An 18,837-nucleotide genomic window follows, 5' to 3' on the forward strand; every position below is an offset into this window, starting at 1 on the left:
GTCACAGGAAGGAAACTGAAAAGCACACAAAGATATGGAGGATAAATAACGTGTTAGTAAACAATAAATGGGTTTACAATTTAACGAAGGAAAAATCAAAAGATACCTGGAAACAAGTGAAAATGAGGACACAATATCCCAAACTGGTGGGACCCAGGAAAAGCAATGCTACGGGGGAATTTTATAGCATCACAAGCCTGTCCCAATAAAGAAAATAAAGCTCACATTAACAATCTAACTTTGCACATAAAGAAACTAGAAAACAAAAACGAAAACAAAACAAAGCCCAAAGTGAGTAGAAGGAAAGAAATAAAAAACATCAGAGCAGAAATAAACAAATTGTGTCCAAGAAAATACAAAAAAATGAATTAAACCAAGACTTAGAAAAAATAAACAAGAAAACGAGAGAGAGGATCCAAGTAAATGAAATCAGAAATGAAAGAGGTTAAGTAAGAATTGCACCAAAGAAATACAAAGAAAATATTAGAAAGAACTGTGTGCCAACTAATTGGACAATCTGGGTGAAATGGATACATTCCTAGAAAGGCACAATCTCTAAAACTGAATCTGGAAAAATCAAAATATCTGAATAGACAGGTTACAACTAGTAAAATTGAAGCAGAAACGAAAAAAAAATCCAAACAAACAAAAGCTCTGGACTGGATGGCATCACAGGTGAATTTTTCCAAATATTCAGAGAAGAACTAACTAACATAACACCTCTCCTTCTCAAACTATCCAAAAAATTCAAGGGCAGCGAAGACTTCTAAGGTCATTTTACAAAGCCAGCATTATCCTAATCCCAAAATCAGATAAATACACTACCAAGAAAGGAAAAAAGAAAATTGTGGGCCAGTATCACTGATCCATACCAGTAAGTGGAGAAAAAAATTGACAATAAAATATTATCAAATTGGATTCAGCAATACATTTAAAAGATCATACACCATGATCAATAAGCTTTATTCAGGGGATGCAAGGTTCGTACAATATCTGCAAATCAATAAATGTCATACACTACACAATTAAAATGAAGGATAAAAACCACATGATCATATCAACACATGCAGAAAAAATGTCAAAAATATCTAGCACCCATTTGTGATAAAAACACTGAGCAAAGTGGGAAGAGAGGGAACATGCTTCAAGGTAATAAAGGCCTTATATGACAAACACAAAACCAACATCATACTCAATGAGCACAAATTACAAGCCTTTCCCTTAAGATTAGGAATAAGACAGGGATGTCCACTTTTACCTCTCTTATTCAACATAGTACTGGAAGTTCTAGCCACAGCAATGAGAAAAGAAGAAGAAATAAAAGGCATCCAAGTTGGAAAGGAAGAAGTAAAACTGTCTTTATTTGCAGATGACATGATCCTGTACATAGAGAATCCTAAAGATTCCACCAAGAGACTACTAGGAGTGATAAATGAATTCAGTAAAGTAGCAGGATACAAAATGAAGATCCAGAAGTCAGTTGCATTTTCATGTGCCAATAATGAACAATCAGAAAAGAAAACTAAAATACAGTCCTATTCACAGATGCTTCAAAAAGAAAAAAAATACCTAGGAATAAATCTAACCAAGGATGTAGAAGACCTGTACTCAGAATACTAGAAGACACTGAAGAAAGAAACTAAAGAAGATACAAATAAATGGAAGCATATACCATGTCCATGGACAGGAAGAATTAACATCCTTAAAATGCCCATAGTATCCAAAGCAACCTACAGATTCCATGCAATTCTTGTTCAGGTTCCAATGGCATATTTCACAGAACTAGAACAAGTACTCCAAAAATGTATATGGAACCACAAAAGTCCCCAAAATAGCCACAGTAATCTTGTGAAAGAAGAACAATTTTGGAGATATTGCACTACTTGATATCAAACTACACTACAAGATTACAGTAATCAAAAGAGCATGGTACCAGTATAAAAACAGACATATAGATCAATGGAACAGAGCGAGGAGCCCAGAAAGAAAACCACACTTCCATGGTCAATGTTTGACCAAGTAGGTAAGATCCCACAATGCGGTAATGGCAGTCTGTTGTATAAAGAGAGTATTGGACAGATAGGTACAAAAAGTGAAACTAGACCACCTTCTTACACCATACACAAGAATAACTCAAAAAGGGTAAAAGATTAAATGTTAGACTCAAAACTATAAAAATTCTAGGAGAAAACATAGGCAGTAAAATTTGGACATTTCTCACAGCAATATTTTTTGATATATCTTCTGGGAGAAGGGAAATGAAAAAAAATAATGAAGTGGGGATACACTAAAAATAAAAATATTTTGCAGCAAAGGAAACCATCAACAAAATAAAATGACAACCTATTGAATGGGAGAATATATGCACCAATGATACAGTTAAAAAGAGCTTAACATCCAAAATTTATTTTTAAAAAACTTAAAAAATTCAACACTCCACCCCCCAAAAATGACCAAATGAAACAAATTCAATTAAAAAATAGCCAAAGGAACCAAATAAACACTTCTCGAAAGGGGGCATACAGATGGTCAATAGAGATGTGAAAAGATGCTTAACGTCATCAATGATTAGAAAAATGCAAATTAAATATACAATGAGATACCACTTCACACCAGTTAGAACGGCTATCATCAATAAATAAACAAACAACAAGGCTGGTGAGGATGTGGAGAGAAAGTAACCCTCCTATACTTTTGATTGGAATGTAGACTGGTGCAGTCACTGTGGAAAGAAGTATGAGTTACCTCAAAAAATTAAAAATGAAATTGCCTTATGACCCAGCAATTCCACTTGTGGGAATTTATAAACAATCCAAAAAACGAATTTGAAAGAATGTAAGCACCCCTATGTTCATTGCAGCATTATTTACAATAGCCAAGATTTGGAAGCAACCCACAGGTCCATAAGTAGATGAACAGATTTTAAAAAGCTGTGGTACATTTACACAATGTAATATGATTCAGCTGTAGGAAAAAAGAAGAAGGAAATGTTATTTTTTGCAACAGCATGGATGGACCTGGACAGCATTGTGCTATGGGAATTAAGTCAGTTAGAGAAAGACAAGTACCATATGATTTCACTGATACATGGAATGCAATGAACAAAATGAACTAAAAAGGAGGATAGAAACAGGCTTATAGAGAGAAAGCAATTGGGTAGCTTTTGGAGTTGGGAGGGGCTGGTTGAGAGGGTGGAGGGATTGAGCCAAAAAAACCCCACAAAAATTCCAGCCCATATATATAAAGAAAAAGAAGAAGAGAAAATACTCATGGACATGCGTAATTGCCAGGGTGAGAGGTTGGGTGGAGGTGGAGGAGGGTATAGGGGAAATAAGTGGTGATGGATGGTGGAGACTTGGGGTGGTGAACACACAATACAGTGCACAGGTGATGCACTGTAGAAGTTTTGCACCTAAAACCCGTATAATATTGTTAATGGGTGTCACCTCAATAAACTCAATACAAATAAATAAAACAAAAAATAAAAATAAATAAAAGGTCAGTGTCATTTTTATATAACAATAATAAAAGCAGAAATTGAAAATTTTAAAACATTATCATTTACTATTGTATTATAAAATATTTACAGACAAATCTAAACAAGTGTGCCAAATTTGTATGCTAAGATATTCAAAATGTTGATGTGATAAATTAAGAATACCTAAATAGATGGAGATATAGGCTGTGCTCATAGATCAGAAGACTCAATATTGCTAAGATGTCAATTCTTCCCAAAATGTTTCTCTATGTAGGATAAGTGGAGGCAGTCTGGTTTCCTCACCAAGGTGTCTGGGTAGCTGAAGGAAGCAGTGTTCTCACAGCCTTGAGACTGGGTCCCATAAACTGTTCCCATAACATGAAGTGAGATCGCATGTGCACTATGTTATGTTATGAAATGTTCTGGCAGTTTTCTGGCTCTGTTCCCTGATGTGGACCCCAGTTCATGGGGTCCAGCACATTGTGAATGAGATATGAGAAAAAGTCACACGGGCTACTGAGTACTGTGGAGGAAAAGGGACAGCAAGGCTTTTTTCTCAAGAAGAGAAAAAGCCACAGCCTCCACCATGACAGACCTTTATTTCCTTTCTTGGCACATTACAGGATGGTCCGCATATACTGTGTACCAGCTGGCTTTAGGTGATTACTCTTTACAGAAAACAAAGGAGTGAAGGCCACTAATCACATCACCGAAGAAGGATACTTACAAATGAAAAGGGAAAATTGGTTGAACTGGTTACACTTGTCCTTGGAAGATTTAGCACGAAGTTTAGGAAGTGACTTTGCAGTAAATGTTTGCTGCCTCAATTCAGGGTGACGGGATTTTAGCAAAAGCAAGTCTCATAGCGGCCTAGGTACAATGCAGGCTTGATTCCCCACAGGAAAACCTATCCATGGGCATGGGTCCTGTGCATTGGACCTTGCTTTCCACTGGGAGGTGGGCCCACACCATGCAGAATGGTTTCCTACAGTTCCCCTCTTATATTTGAAGAGGTAGGAACTCCCAGCTGGGGATGAGGATGATGAGAAACATGCAAGGGGACAGGTGCCACAGTGGGTGTCAAACTGGGGAGCAGAGGCCACGACATGTGACAAGGGAGACTTGTAGCTTGCAGCATGTGTGGCTCACCCACCCACGATAAAGTCATGCCAGACATCCCAAAGACTTCAAGAACATTCTTCTGTCTGTGTGGAATGGAGACAACTGTACTTGAACAACAAAAAAAACATGTTAGAAAGATATATATAATTAAGACAGTGTGATACAATGAAAAGAAACACATGTAGACCAATGGAGCAGAATAGATTACTGGAACAGACGGACATGTGTATAGTCAACTGATGTTCTGTGAAGGTGCCAAGTTAATTCAAGGAGAAGGGCTAGTCCTTTCAACAAATGGGGCTAGAACATGTGTACATCTTTTCCTCCAAGGGAGGAAGCTTCCCAACTGGAATCCAAGCCTCCAATCCAGTGTGTCCCATGCAGCAGTCAGACTGTCCTTCCCAAATGAGGATTCCCCTTTCTAGTCCTGCAGTAGCTTCCCACTGTTCTCAAGAGGAATTTCAGGCTTTTAGTATGTAGTCTCTTTATGATCCACCTCTTGAGCTTCATATCTTGGCCTTCCTTCTCTTGTGTTCTATATTCCTTCTAACCATATCAAACGGCTTACAGTTCCCCTTATCAACGATGCTCCATGGCACCCCTAGAAAGTTTCTCTGCCTGTCTTATGAATCTTCACTTGTCCTTCAGTACAATGCTGTGGTAATCTCTCCTCTGAGAAGCTCCCTAAGACAGCCCATGACTAGGCAGGGACCTCTCTGATGTGTCCCTTAGCTAACATGCTCACCCCTACCTTTAGTACTTATCAGACTCAAGTCGTTGTAATAGGCTATGTACTTGTCTGTCTCTGGCACAGTGCCTGACATGGAACAGGGCTCAAAAACTGTCTACTGAATGTGGTCACCCAGTTATCACCTGCCCTTTATACTGTACAAGTAAATAGTTATCTGTAAAACATTGAACTCTACTGAGGGATATGAAGAACTGTACATGTTCCTTGGTAAAGCAGTCATTTATTCTTGTCCTAACTGGTGTCATTCAGGGGTTGGGCATCATTCCATAAACTGAAAGGTCAGTGTTTTGATTCTTGGTCAGGGCAAATGCCAGGGAAGCAAGCCAGCTCCTTGGTTGGGGCTGTGCAGGAGACAATTGGTTGATGTCTCTCTGACACATTGACATTTCTCTCCTTCTTTCTCCCTCCCTTCCTGTCTCATAAAGAAGCAAACAAACAGACAAATAAATAAATAAAATCTTTTAAAAAACATTAACGTATGCTTGCTCCATCAGTGATTCATTGTCAGAATCCCTATTAGCAAGTTCTAGGTCCACAGCCACGTGTTTTTTTATACAGTCCCCTAGTCTGCCATTTATTCTCACTTAGGACAGGGTAAGGGGAGCTCACTGCAGCCAGAGGGGTCAAGGTGAACAGAAGGAATGTGATGCTGGCCAAGGACTGTAAACAGAAGCTCAGTGTTCTCCCTTTCAGGGTCGATGGGTTGGCCTCATGCCCCTTAGCCAAATGCTAAGTGAGAATTCCTATCTAGAGACATGAAGATGTTAAAGAACTCGAGTGCCTGGGGAAAATATGCCACTGAGTAGATAAGCTGAATTCTCTCCACCACAATCTTCACTGCCAATATGTGTTAAAACAAAGCAAAATGAACTTTCAAGATAGGGTGTGGAGTATCTGGACTTCTCAGCACATTTCAGCCAATACTACTCCTTCGTGTGTGGCCATGGCATTACACTATAGCCCAGGATTCTGACCACAGACATAGAAGAGTTTGAGGACATGTAGTGACCATTTCCAAATTCTTTTTGGCTAGCTAACTTCACAGATGAGGAAACTGAAAAGTCATATGTTTGTCCCAGGTCACACAGGGAGTGGCTGGCAGAGATAACCAGACTGCAGGATTCCTGTCTTCCATCTTCTGCACCTCAGCAGTTAACAACAGGCTGGCAAGAAAGGGCTCCATGTATGAGGTTAGGCTCCCTGTAAGGCTCTCAAAAACTCAACAAACTGGAAAGCACTCAGTACTGCCTCCTAGGAATTTGTCATCTAAGAAAGTGAGATTATGCTACAGCTCAAATAAATAATAATCCCAATTCATGTAAGCAGAGTCTTTGTGAAAGATAATTGGCATATTCAACCAGTAAAACTAGAGAGTTAGCAGAAACCAGGAAATGAGGCTTTGTGCCAAACTCAGGATTTCTAACTTAGTCTTGGCAAGAAGGATGGCTGTGGAAAGGTACTAAGCAGAGGAGGCCTAGGACCTGTGTTTTAACTTGGGAAGTCCATTCTGGCTAGAGCTGTAGGAGGGCATGTCTAGAGACAGAAAGATAAGGGCAGCTTTGTGTTGGTGTTACAGGGTATGCAGAATTTGGAGTTAAAGACTCCTGATTAGGAACTGTGTTGAATCCACCAGGTCTGTGTGGAAAAAGTCCAACCCTCGTTAACATAATGAGAACAGTTTGTGTGACATCAATGTAACCTTGCAGCCAAAGAGAGTGGACTGGAATGCACAAGAGTGAACAACGTTGACCTCACTGTACTAGTCATTGGGGGTGGCAGATGTAGCTGAGTGAGCATGGGTACCGTGTGGCTGTTGCATTCAAAATGACTGAGCAAGCAATGAATCTGCATCAAATTTTGCATGAAGATGGAACGTTCTTTGGCAGAAACTATCCAGATGATTCAGAAGGCCAAAACCATGGGCAAATGGGGATGTGGAGCTTCATTAAAACAATGACCTACTCATGCATCAGGTCTTTGCAGAATTTTTGGAAAAACATTAAATCACCCAGGTGACTCAGTCCCTCCCTGCCACCTAGATTTGGTGACCTCAGACTTTTGGCTTTTCCCCAAACTAAAATCACCTTTGAAAGGGAAGAGATTTTAAACCATCAGTTAGATTCAGGAAAATAAGACAGGGTAGCTGATAGCTATTGGGAAAACTGTGGGATGTCCAAAGGGACTCACTTTGAAGGAGACTGAAGCGTCATTGTCCTATGTACAATGTTTCTCGTATCTTGCATCTTCTTCAAGAAACGTCTGTATTGTCCATAGTACATGGCTGGATACATTATGGACAGACCTCTATAGATTGCTTTGAGTGACATGAACATTTTAATGAGGTTAATTCTTTCTATCCATGAGCATGGTATGTGCTCCTACTCATTTATATCTCTTTTACAAAGATTTTATTTATTTATTTTTAGAGATGGAAGGGAGGGAGATAGATAGAGACAGAGAAACATCAATATGTGCTTGCTGGGGGTTATGGCCTGCAACCCAGATATGTACCCTGGCTGGGAATCAAACCTGTGACACTTTGGTTTGCAGCCAGTGCTCAATCCACTGAGCTATGCCAGCCAGGGCTCATTTATATCTTCTTTATTTTTTTCTTCAGAATTTACATTATTCTGAGTATAGGTCTTTGCATCCTTGGTTAGATTTATTCCTAGGTATCTTATTCTTTTTGATGTACTCATAAACAGATTTGTTTTCTTAATCTCCATTTCTGATCACTCGTTATTGGCAAATAAAAATGCAACTGATTTCTAGATATTAATTTTGTGTCCTGCTACTTTGCTGAATTTATTAGTCAGTCCTAGTTGTTTCATAGTGGAATCTTTAGGGTTCTCTATATACACTACTATGTCATCTGCAAATAATGCTGGTTTTACTCTTTCTTTTCCAAGTTGGATGCTTGTATTTCCTCTTGTCTAATGGCTATGGCTACAACTTTCAGTCTATGTTGAATAAGGAAGGGGAAAACAGACATCTCAGTCTTGTTCCTGATCTTAAGGACACCACTTACAGTTTTTGCCCATTGAGTATGATGTTGACTGAGTGTTGGTCATATAAGGCCTTTATTACCTTGAGGTATGTTCCCACTCTTCCCACTTTGCTGACAGTTTTTTTCACAAATGGTTGCTGAATTTTAGAGTAACTTGAACTCCATTCTGCTCTTCTCATTTTGTATCAATGGTTATTGTTCTTCCCTCCCAGCAAAGAGCTGTAGAACATTCAGCTTTTTCTCAGACAGTACTTGAAACTGAAAGGCTGGGACACTGTTATTCCTGCAGGGTCCCTGACTCGGTATGAGAAAGGAGAAATCCCTCATTCCATCATCCTAGCTGCTGGGTCCTGAGAAAACACCCAGCAAGTATTAGCCTCGGTGCAAGTACAAGGGGGTGCTGGTTGCTGGGATTTTCTCTGGGAAGAGGAAAAAATTCTTTCCTAGGGCACCCTGGTTAGCAGTGACTGTTTGGTAATGGCTTTCATGGGAAGCAGAAGAGGGAGTGAGTGAGGTGGGGATAAAGTGCACCAACGTCCTGAAAAGTGAGGCATGGTGGGGCAGGGACTCAGAGGAAGAGAAAGGTGAGAGGTCTGTGATAGGGGTCAAGGAATCTCACAATGCCTTCTCTGCATACTTCCTGAAGATCTGCAGTAGCTACTTCTCTCAGCCAGCATTTCTCATCATATACGAATAATAGGATCTTAATTTTCTATGTTAATTATTTTATTGTCATACTCCTGGAACATCCCCTCCACAGAAGCAAAGTTTTTTTTTTTGTCTGTTTTGTTCATAATGCCTACAACCATGACTTGCACATTATAGCTGCTCCATTAAATGTGCTATTAAATAAAATACACGGTTCATACAGTTCTTGAATATTCCGGGTTCATCATAAAAACACGCAGAGGTCACTGTAAAAGCATCTCTAACACACTCAGCCTGGGTTACCTGCCTTCTATCTCATATTCTACTAGGCCTCTATACATCTGGTCCCCTTATGCTGACTTATAATTGCCATTTTACCCATCTCCCTGTAGTAGTTTCAACCTCTATATTTGTGATGATGTGCTATGTGGCATGGCACAGCGGACCTAGGTGCTCTACTCAGATTCCTCAGTGGCTGCAATCCAGGTGTCAGCAAAAGTGGGGGTCACATCTGACGGCCCAGCTGGGGAAGCATCTGCTTCCAAAATGGTGATTGACAGAATTCTTTTCCTTGGGAGCCATTGGAATGAAGGCCTCAGTTCCTTGTTGGCTGGTGCCCAAAAGCTACCTCCAACTCTTTACCACAGGAGTCTTCCCAACATGCCGCCTATTTTATCAAGTTATACAAGCTGGGAAGCAATGGAGTTGATCAGGGAGGTAGACATCACAGTCTTGTATAACCTAACAATGAAATCATACTGTTTTACATTACCGTATTCTTGTGATACAGATCACCAGAACCACCCACACACACTCCAGAGGGACTATTACACCAAGGCATATGTAGCAGGTGGCAGGGACCCTTGGGGCCATCCTGATGTGGCAGCTGCTCTGCTAAAGGCCCAGGAGCTGGTACCATGAGAGCATCCAGTCTCACTGGCAGCCTTTGAGAAATCTTAGAAAACAGGAGAGGTGTCTGCAGTAGACACTGAATGTCTTTCTAGTTGCAAAGGGAAGATGGATCCTGAAAACCATATGCTGTCAGGTGTGATATGGATATCTAGAAATGGTTTCAGATAATGTTGAAATGCAAGCTTTATGAGACCTTTTTAATGGAGAAGTGTTGCGGGCTGCCCTGCCTGGTCTCAGGAAGCTGTAACCCCCCATGACTTAGGCTGAGTGAAAGACCTCCAGACCAGGAGCCTCTGAAGGAAACAAACCTTATTTCCCTGGCTTGAATGGCAGTCAATGATGGGTAACAATTCTCTTGGATAGAGATTGAACCTAGGACAGATGCGTTCACCAAGGAATGACAGGGACAGGACTCCCGGGGCTGTGGAAATGAAGGGGTGATCCACATCAACCCCTGCCCCCTTTGGCTTTGTCAAAGCCTGAGTCTTTGTTCTTGGATGGGAGAAATCCAAGTCTCCTGGCTGCCTTTGTCTCCTCTGCCTGACTCAGGATAGCAGAGGCGGACCAGACCAGAAATGGACCCCCAGGGTAATCAGGCCTGGGACATAGAATATGCAAGATCCTGTGAGATCTGTTTGCTGGAGGATGTTATTATGTTGGAATTTAAAAGCACAGGCAGGGAACTTTTGGAACCTCTACCTCTTTCATATGTTAAAGACCCCAAACCTTGCCTACAATCTCAGCAGGAGTACTATCCCCACCTTTGTAAGTTGTTTACACCTTTTGATCTTTTCTTCCAGACTGTGAATCCACAAACTAAATCTTTTTTTTTTTTTTTTCAGTAAAAATCTGCTTGGGTATGGACAGGGCGTGCTCCCCATGTGAGGAGTGGCCATGGTGCCCTCCAGGAGAGAGGGTGGCCAGGGCGCCTCCCCAAATGAGGAGTGGCCCTGCTGTTCCTATTCCCCCACAGGACCTGATTGTCTCTGTGTATGTTTTTAGCGTGTTTTGACAAACATCCGCAGCCGAGATGGATACTGCTGGCCGGTATCCTCCACAGAGAAGTGGGGAACCTGGTAACCTGGTATGACTTCACTAAGGAAGAAATTGACCCATTCTCCCTGACTGACAAAGTTCCTAGGCTGCTGAGTCAGGAAGGAAGGAAGAAATAGTGTCTCTGCACTTTAAGAAGACATTTAGCGTGAACCACAGGTAAATGTGCAGGGGATATTAGACAAATTTCTGACAGGTCGAGTGATATGCTCAAGGGTATTCACATCAGTTGTGAGAATTTTCTTGTTACCTGACACAGAATCTAGCCGTATTTTTACAATAAAAATATATAGGTTATATTCATCAAATGGATAAATGCTAATTGAAATATACTGTGAGAAATACTGAATATGTAGAATAATACAATCTCGTAGAATTCTGACTTTGACCAGCCAGAGGGATGAGTGCAAAATAAATTACAGTGTCTCATCCTGTGGCAGGCTGCAAAGGAAGTAGGGCAGGCAAAAGAGTAACATTAAACAAGGCAAAACTCAGGGGTTCTAGCTACCACAAGTTTCTTATTAGTTCAGGGTGGAATTTCACTGATTTTTTTCCTGAACCGCAATAACAGAGGCTATAACAATGTGAGGGCACACAAGAAAGAGGGATTGCCCCTCTGGCAAAGTCATCAAAGATGTGGGCAGAGGCAGGTGCTGTTAGGAAAGTGGGAGTTCACAAGACTGAAGGGAGTAAGTGGGGACTTGAGAGGCCTCTCCCTGCAGGAGGCATTGCTGAAACAAAGGCACCACAACAGAAATTGATCCTGGAGCTAAGACAATTATTTTCTTGCCAAAAAGACAGAGAAAAAAGCCACAGAGATTCAGAGGTTTTAATGAGGTTCTGATACAGGGAAATATGTAATGAAATTAAGGGTTGGGATTCTTAAGGAATGTTGTTACATGTGTCCTGAATACCAGGACTGGAGCTTAGTTCAGCAAATTCTGAATAAGGCCTTTTTTGGTGGCATTTTTGACCAAGTGAAGGATGAGGAACTTAACTAAGAACTTGTGGTAGAATTAGTGTTTAGAAATGACTACCATACTAACTATTTTCCATTTTGTGTGAGTCAGTTGTTATTATGAAGGACAACTTAACATGTTGAATCTCTCTCTTTCTTTTTTTTTTTTTTTAACTTACGAGTCCATGGTGAGCAATGCTGGAGAGAAAATCGATAACCAGCAATGGGTGTGACACTTCTATGTGCACTCCCTGGAGCTGTGCCTGCAAGGACTTGGAAGAGATACAAAAAGTCAATGAAATGATTTGTTTTCATTGCGGAATTCTGGGCAGATGCAATCCAGCCCCGCCTCACTTGTGGCTGGCAGAAATAAAAAATGCTGGAGCCTGGCCTTGTACTTGATTTGTACCCAGCAGAAGGAAGGAAAGACAGAGTCAGCTTCCCCAGGACTGTAAGCCGTAATGGACCTCAAACACAGTCGTTCTGTGAAACTGAATGATGGGCATTTCATGCCAGTACTTGGATTTGGCACTGTTGCTCCTCGTGATGTAAGTCAAACCCAGGGGACCAGGGGACAAACTAACCTACCAGGGCCTAGTACATGCTGGGTCATTTGGAAGGACTCATGTGGTCTCTGCTTCACCACCTCTGACTTTGTACTATGTGGGATGATGAGCTGCTGGCTCTGGGGAGTCAGAGGTGGGAATTCCGAGCGTGGGTTACCTGTATTGTTATTACTGTTATTATTGTTTGAGTTACTTCATGTATATGCTCACCATGTATTGTAAGTACTTTACATGCATTCTCTTCTTTAATTCCTCCACACCTGGCCCAGGTAAGTGCTATGACTCTTCTTATTTCTTACTTGTTTAACATCTAAGGTTGGCTGATCTTGCTAGACCTCTCTGCTCCTCAGTCAGAGTCACTCTGCTCTTGGTTAGGACTCCCAATGGGCAGTGGGCCCAGGAGGAGAGGACAGCTAAGGTGACTGCATGTGGCAGCTTTGCTTAGGGTTTGTGGGGCTGGAAGTATTTGCCAGAGAATGTCTGTCATTGAAACTTTGTCAGCAAAGGAGCCACTGTTGTTCCAAGCATAAGGCACTTAGAGAGGATACCTGAAGAGGCATAAGTAACAATGAGTTAGAATGGGGCTTCTCATCAGTCGTATTATTCGCTCATCCACGTGGCTGACTACAATGTTCTCCTAGTGTCAAACTTTGGTCACGGTGCGGAAGGGGCAACTTTGGGGTGTCCTGGAAGGGATGCCCCAGTGAGTGACAGAGGCCCTCCATTCCACAGAGCCATGAATGAAACGTCAATAGCTGACAGCTGTCAGACAGGCCCAGTTTGTTTGCAGTGACATGATTATCCGTGTGACCACTGTCACAGCCTAAGCTCAGGGCATGTTTTACATACATTACATCCGACTTTTATCATTGGGTTGGCCAAAAAGTTCATTTTTTGTTTGTAAGATGGCTCTAGTAGCCCTTAGTTGTCTTTAACATCATTGGAAACACTTTTGTTTCAGTGTATTATGACAATCTCTTTGTTACATTGTATTTGTGACAATATATTTGTTAGATGGTATTTAAATGCCAGCTGCTATATCAGTTTGCATTAAAAAATGATCAAAATTGGTGAATTTTTCTGTAGCTATTTTAATATTGAGGACGGAAATGATATACAACATTTTTGGCATACTAGGCTGTATTATTTGAAGAAAAGTAAAAACACAACCGAATGGCAAGAAGAGATTTGTGCCGAGTATGGAGAAGCTTCTGTGAGTGATCGAAGGTGTTAAAGGTGGTTTGTGAAGTTACTTGCTGGAGATTTCTTGCTGGACAATACTCCACAGTCAGGTAGACAATTTGAAGTGGATAGTGGTCAAAACAAGACATTAATTGAGAACAATCAGTGGTATACCATGGAAGGGATATCCAACATGCTTAAAATATACCAATCAATAAAGTTATTGGTGAAAATGAAACATGTGTCTTTTATTTAAAGGAAAAAACCAAGTGGAACTTTTGGCCAACCCAACATACTTAAAGGCAGAGAATAGAACAAAGCATCTCATAATCCTCTCAGAAGAGTCCAGGTAACATATGCATCTGCGTAGCACAGTGTGAAAGGTGCAAAGTGAAATGGAACTCTTTTGAACTCTAACCAGAGTTCTATTCTGAATGCAACTCTCGCAATCTCACCCACAGTTGTTGTGCATCACAGGAGGAACAGGGAACCTGGTCCAGCTCCCGTGCATGTGACTTCTTTTGTCCAGTCAGGTGTGTGTTCTGGGAAACAAGCAAACTTGGTGTGTCAGACTCAGTCGTGAAGGCATGGAGCACTGCAACTCTGAGGCAGGCTGTGGGAATGTGCCCACGCTTTCCCCCAGGCAGAGTCTGTGTGCTGCGGCGGGGGAGCAGCCGCTCCTTGAGCACCACCTGCTCTTGCTGTGGGTTTTCCTGGGAGTGGCTCAGGTGTGCTGTCCTCTCAGTCCATTGATAGAAGTTCTGATGCTGAGCAGAAGACAGCCTCATATAACCAGCTGTTTGTGAAACCAGCATGTTGATTTTAGCTTCCTCTGAGGCTGGGATAAATTAGAATTTATTTATCAGTGTTTGACCTGGTTGGGAAGAAAGGAATAATAAGCTGTTTGAGTTTATGTGTGGAGCTATCAAAATAATCAGAGTAGGAAGGGTAATTATTAATTAAATTAATTAACCAATTTTAGAATGAACAGTAACTTCTTCTCGATATTAAAATATCCCTAGTGGTAGAGAAAGACTGCACAGAAAATAGTTCTGCTTCTCTGAAGGTTTAACTACAAGGTAAAGACACTTAAAGCAAGATGAACAGCTACCTAACAATACTAGATATTATATCAGTAATTGCCAAGGGAAGTTGAGATATTTCAACAGAGGGAGGGTCGTGTGAACTGGGGCGTTCTGGGAAAGCTCCAAGGAGGAGCTGAGCGGAGATTAAGCAGGACTGACATCAGAAATAGATGTTCTCATGAGCAGTAGCTTCTGAATGTTCTGAACTCTCTGGCTTCTTCCAAGTAGCAGAGGCACAGTTCTACTTCAGTCCTTTCACAGACTCTGATGCTGACCCAGGGGTGGCCCCACACAGTCCCTCACCCTGGGGTTGAAACAGAAGGCATGGGGGACTGAAAACGGAGGACAAAAGGTTGCCTGAAGTAGAGAGGACGGACTGCAAGCAGAGGAGCCCTCATGTTTTCCTATGGGAAAGGGGAATTAATGTAAAGACTCCTTTTAAAAATTGTAATGAGATTTAGAAATTGTTCATGATGTTTTCATTAAATAATCTATCTGTATGTCTATACAATGACAACCAAAACAAAACCAAGGTTTAAAATACCCTGGTGATCCAGTTGGGTCGCAGGCCATTATAACCTTCCTTGTCCCCACTGCCAGCCATTCTAGACCCCAGCCACACTCAGGCAGTACTTCTGGGGCCTGGGTCACTTGCTTCATGGGGTAATTGCTGACAGGCCTGAGCACCTGGTGTGATGCCCTTGCCCACTGGTGATTGCTAACATTGTTCATTCAGGGTTGTTCCCAGGCATGGAAGCACCCAGAGCTGCCCTAGTGACTTGCCTGAACTCCAGACATGTTCTTCCCTGCCACCAGCATAGAAAAGGAGTATCAGTCATTCAGTCACCGCTGTCCACACAGTAATCGCCATACAAACCCAGGATCTATTGACAGGGACCAGGAATGACTAGGGGGTAGCCATGGCACTGGGTTAGGTGGAGCCCTTCCTGTGTCACCTGGTAAAGGTTTCTGTCACTGGGAACCAGCTTCTTTAGCCAGGCAGGTCCTAAAGTTGAGCACACAGACAGCATAAACCCCTAAGTGGGAAAGGGACAGGAGGAGGATGGTGTGCCAAGTGATGTCTTATTCCTGGGCACATTGAATAGATTCTCTACTGAATGACTTTGTTTTCCATGTTGCATGCGAAGACCTTTCCCCTAGCTCATTTCAGACAAGGGTAGAGTTTATAAACCCTAATCCATAATTTTATAGAGTTTGTAAACTCCAGTTGATGAAAGTGGAGTTTAGTGCATGCCTCTAGGGTACAGGTTTGTCACCGAGGCTGTTTGCTACTCAAGCAGGGGAAGAGGACACATGGAGAGACAGCTGGAGAAACTACTCTTAAGGAAGGAAATTACTTCTCTCCGAGTTGGGCTAATTGCCAGCCCTCCTTATTATATTTTGTAGGTTCCTAAGAGCAAGGCTGCTGAGGCCACCAAAATGGCAATTGATGTAGGATTCCGTCACATCGACTCGGCATACATCTATCAAAACGAGAAGGAGATCGGCCAGGCCATTCGAGACAAAATCGCGGATGGCACTGTGAAGAGAGAGGACATATTCTACACCACCAAGGTGCTGTGTGCGGGGTGACAAGAGCCCACTGTCAGAGCAGATACGTTATTTTGGAAAAACAAGAGACAAAAAATGCAAAAAGCTCTGGTCTTAGTTGAATAACTTATTGACCTGGTAACATTGTGGAGACCCATCTAGAAAAACAGAAAACAGGAAGGGACTGCTCTGCTCTGGAATGTTTAGGGGTGGGACACAGTTTCCCAGCCTCTGTGAACAGGGTCCCATTCACAGGTAAAACTGGAATAAGATACTCACCTTCTTCATCAGCTGTGTGGGATGACTGGGCCACTGCAGGGTAGGCCCACTCCTTTCATTCTTCAGCAGATTCCCTCAGGACATATCCAAGTGAGGTGGACATATTATCCCAAGAGGAGACTCTGACTAGGAAATACTGTTTTCAAGTCAGCACTGAAATTTGAAAAAATTTTCTTAGGTGGCAAATGCTGCTTCCAGTGTAAAGAGAGCCGTGGGCTCTATGAATGGTCCAATTGAGCAACACCAACTTGTTTTCAGAGAATGAACACCTCAGCAGCCCTGGGTCCAGGCATTTGTTGTACGTGGCAGTGCACTCAATTTCCACTTTCCTGACATGTCTTGACTGTCCTTTCAGAGATGACTATAATCCTTGAGACGTTTGGTGTTTTTTTTCTGACCCATCTAAGTTTTACTTGCAGTTTTCTTATACTCATTCAAATAAACCTCAGTAATCCGTGAAGAAGCTCATATATGCTATGTAACATAAATTTAGCCCCAGAATTCTTATTTTTACACCACCACACATCTTCATCAATCACATTTAGTCTCTTAACTATGATGTTCAATTTTGACTCCCAGAAATGTGACATCATAAGAGAGTTTTCGATTTGTTTTGCTTACTGCAGGTTTGGGCTACGTTCCTTCGACCAGAACTGGTTCGACCAGCCCTGGAAAGGTCACTGAGGAATCTTCAACTGGACTACGTAGATCTCTTCATCATTCATACTCCAACAGCTGTGAAGGTGAGCTTTTGTGTTCCTTGTCATGCCCAAGAGTATTTCACCGCTGCTGCTGCCCCTCCACTATCTCACTCCAGGTAAGTTTTCTGGGATCTTACCAAGAGGGGTGGATTTGAGTGGGGTGGCTAGACCTGCTAAATAAACTGTCCCTCATAGTTGTGCTACCTCAACTTAACTAAGTAAATATTTTGTATCCTCATCCCAGAGTCCTGAAAAGGATGACAATGCAATGATCTCACTGCCCTCACCTCAAAGTGGTGAGGTCACTGGCTTCTGTGTCTAAGTGATGAGCCCTTGTCTGTGGTCCCTGAGTGATGAGGGCCCTCAGGAAAGCTGAGTTACAAAAGACAGTGGAGACACAATGGCATGTCCACAACTGGTAGTAGGAGGGTCCCTTGAATATTGGCCCTGAGCCCAATGCAGACAGAGATACTCGGGGGTAGTGCATGTTGCACAACTGGGTTCCTTTGGGCTTTGCTGGTCCAGGTTCTCATTGCAGTGGACATTCACTGAGCACATCTGATGTTCTCACTCTCTCTCAGTTGGGTTACCATAAACTGAACTGAAGCACAGTCTTAATAGTAAATGGAAACCCTATCATACACCCAGCCTGTCCTTGTGAAACAACATGAATCCCAGCTGTAGGGAAATCATTCTTAGTGAAGTACTTTTGGTGGTTTGGTGACAGGAAGGTTGAGGTAATTGAGGGAGAGGTACTGTGCTTCAGTCTGGGAAGGGATTCTGATTTTCTCCCCAGAACCTTTTCTTACACTTATCACTCACACACACAGACACACACTGATAGTAAAACAGCACATTAAAGGCTGCATTAGCAAGGTGATCAGGCAGCAGGAATATCATACTTTAAAAAAGATTTTTTCTTCCTCCTCTATGTATTCCAGCCTGGAGAGAAGCTTATTCCAAAGGATGCCAATGGGAAAGTTATTTTCGATACAGTGGACTTGCGTGACACATGGGAGGTGAGTTCTGCTACTGCCCCCCAACACACTGTCACAGGAGGACATCCCCGAGTGGGCGCAGAAGAAACAGGCTCTAACCCCATCTGTCTCTGCCCTCAGACATGTCACCAAACTCCTCTGTACTTGGAGTTGAGGGCTGTAAAGCAAGGGACTGAAATGGAATCACAGCTGAGGTCTATTTTTAATGTAAACTTCTGTGGTTCTAGTGGGGGTTTCTTTGCCCACTGATCAGGTAGAGTCTGGGAGCCGGAAAAGAGGCATCACCAGAAGCAAACTCCAGGGGAGTGAGAGCTCTGTTCCAGGACAGATAAACACCGCAGGGTTGGGGTTAGCTGCTGTGAGCTTAGCAGGACCACAGTGAAGCCTGCCCTTCTGTAATTCATTCCATACACTCCTTTCAGCCATCTAGGACAAAGGAAGCAGGAAACTGTCAACCAGTGGAATAACTAAGAGGTCCTCTGTGCCCCTGACTCTGATATGACAACACTTGTTAAAGAACTATTGTTATGCACTAGGCAGGAAAAT

The 18,837-nt window shown here is 42.2% G+C and overlaps 1 protein-coding gene across 5 annotated transcripts in view; it reads left to right on the top strand.

Moving 5' to 3' along the window:
• LOC114492418 (aldo-keto reductase family 1 member C15-like) overlaps positions 1 to 18,837 on the top strand; it is a 355,773-nt gene that overhangs the window by 223,659 nt on the left and 113,277 nt on the right. Inside the window, exons 1-4 of one of the 5 annotated variants that reach the window (XM_036025058.1) lie at positions 12,331 to 12,477; positions 16,170 to 16,337; positions 17,219 to 17,335; positions 18,235 to 18,312. The exons of the other annotated variants lie outside the window; for them this stretch is intronic. Of the exons in view, the coding sequence (XP_035880951.1) occupies positions 12,391 to 12,477; positions 16,170 to 16,337; positions 17,219 to 17,335; positions 18,235 to 18,312 (450 nt within the window). The 5' untranslated portion in view covers positions 12,331 to 12,390. Of the gene's footprint in view, positions 1 to 12,330; positions 12,478 to 16,169; positions 16,338 to 17,218; positions 17,336 to 18,234; positions 18,313 to 18,837 lie in introns of those variants that run through there. 5 annotated transcript variants of the gene reach the window in all.

Source organism: Phyllostomus discolor, chromosome 1, assembly GCF_004126475.2.
Source record: "Phyllostomus discolor isolate MPI-MPIP mPhyDis1 chromosome 1, mPhyDis1.pri.v3, whole genome shotgun sequence".
Lineage (NCBI taxonomy): Eukaryota > Metazoa > Chordata > Mammalia > Chiroptera > Phyllostomidae > Phyllostomus > Phyllostomus discolor.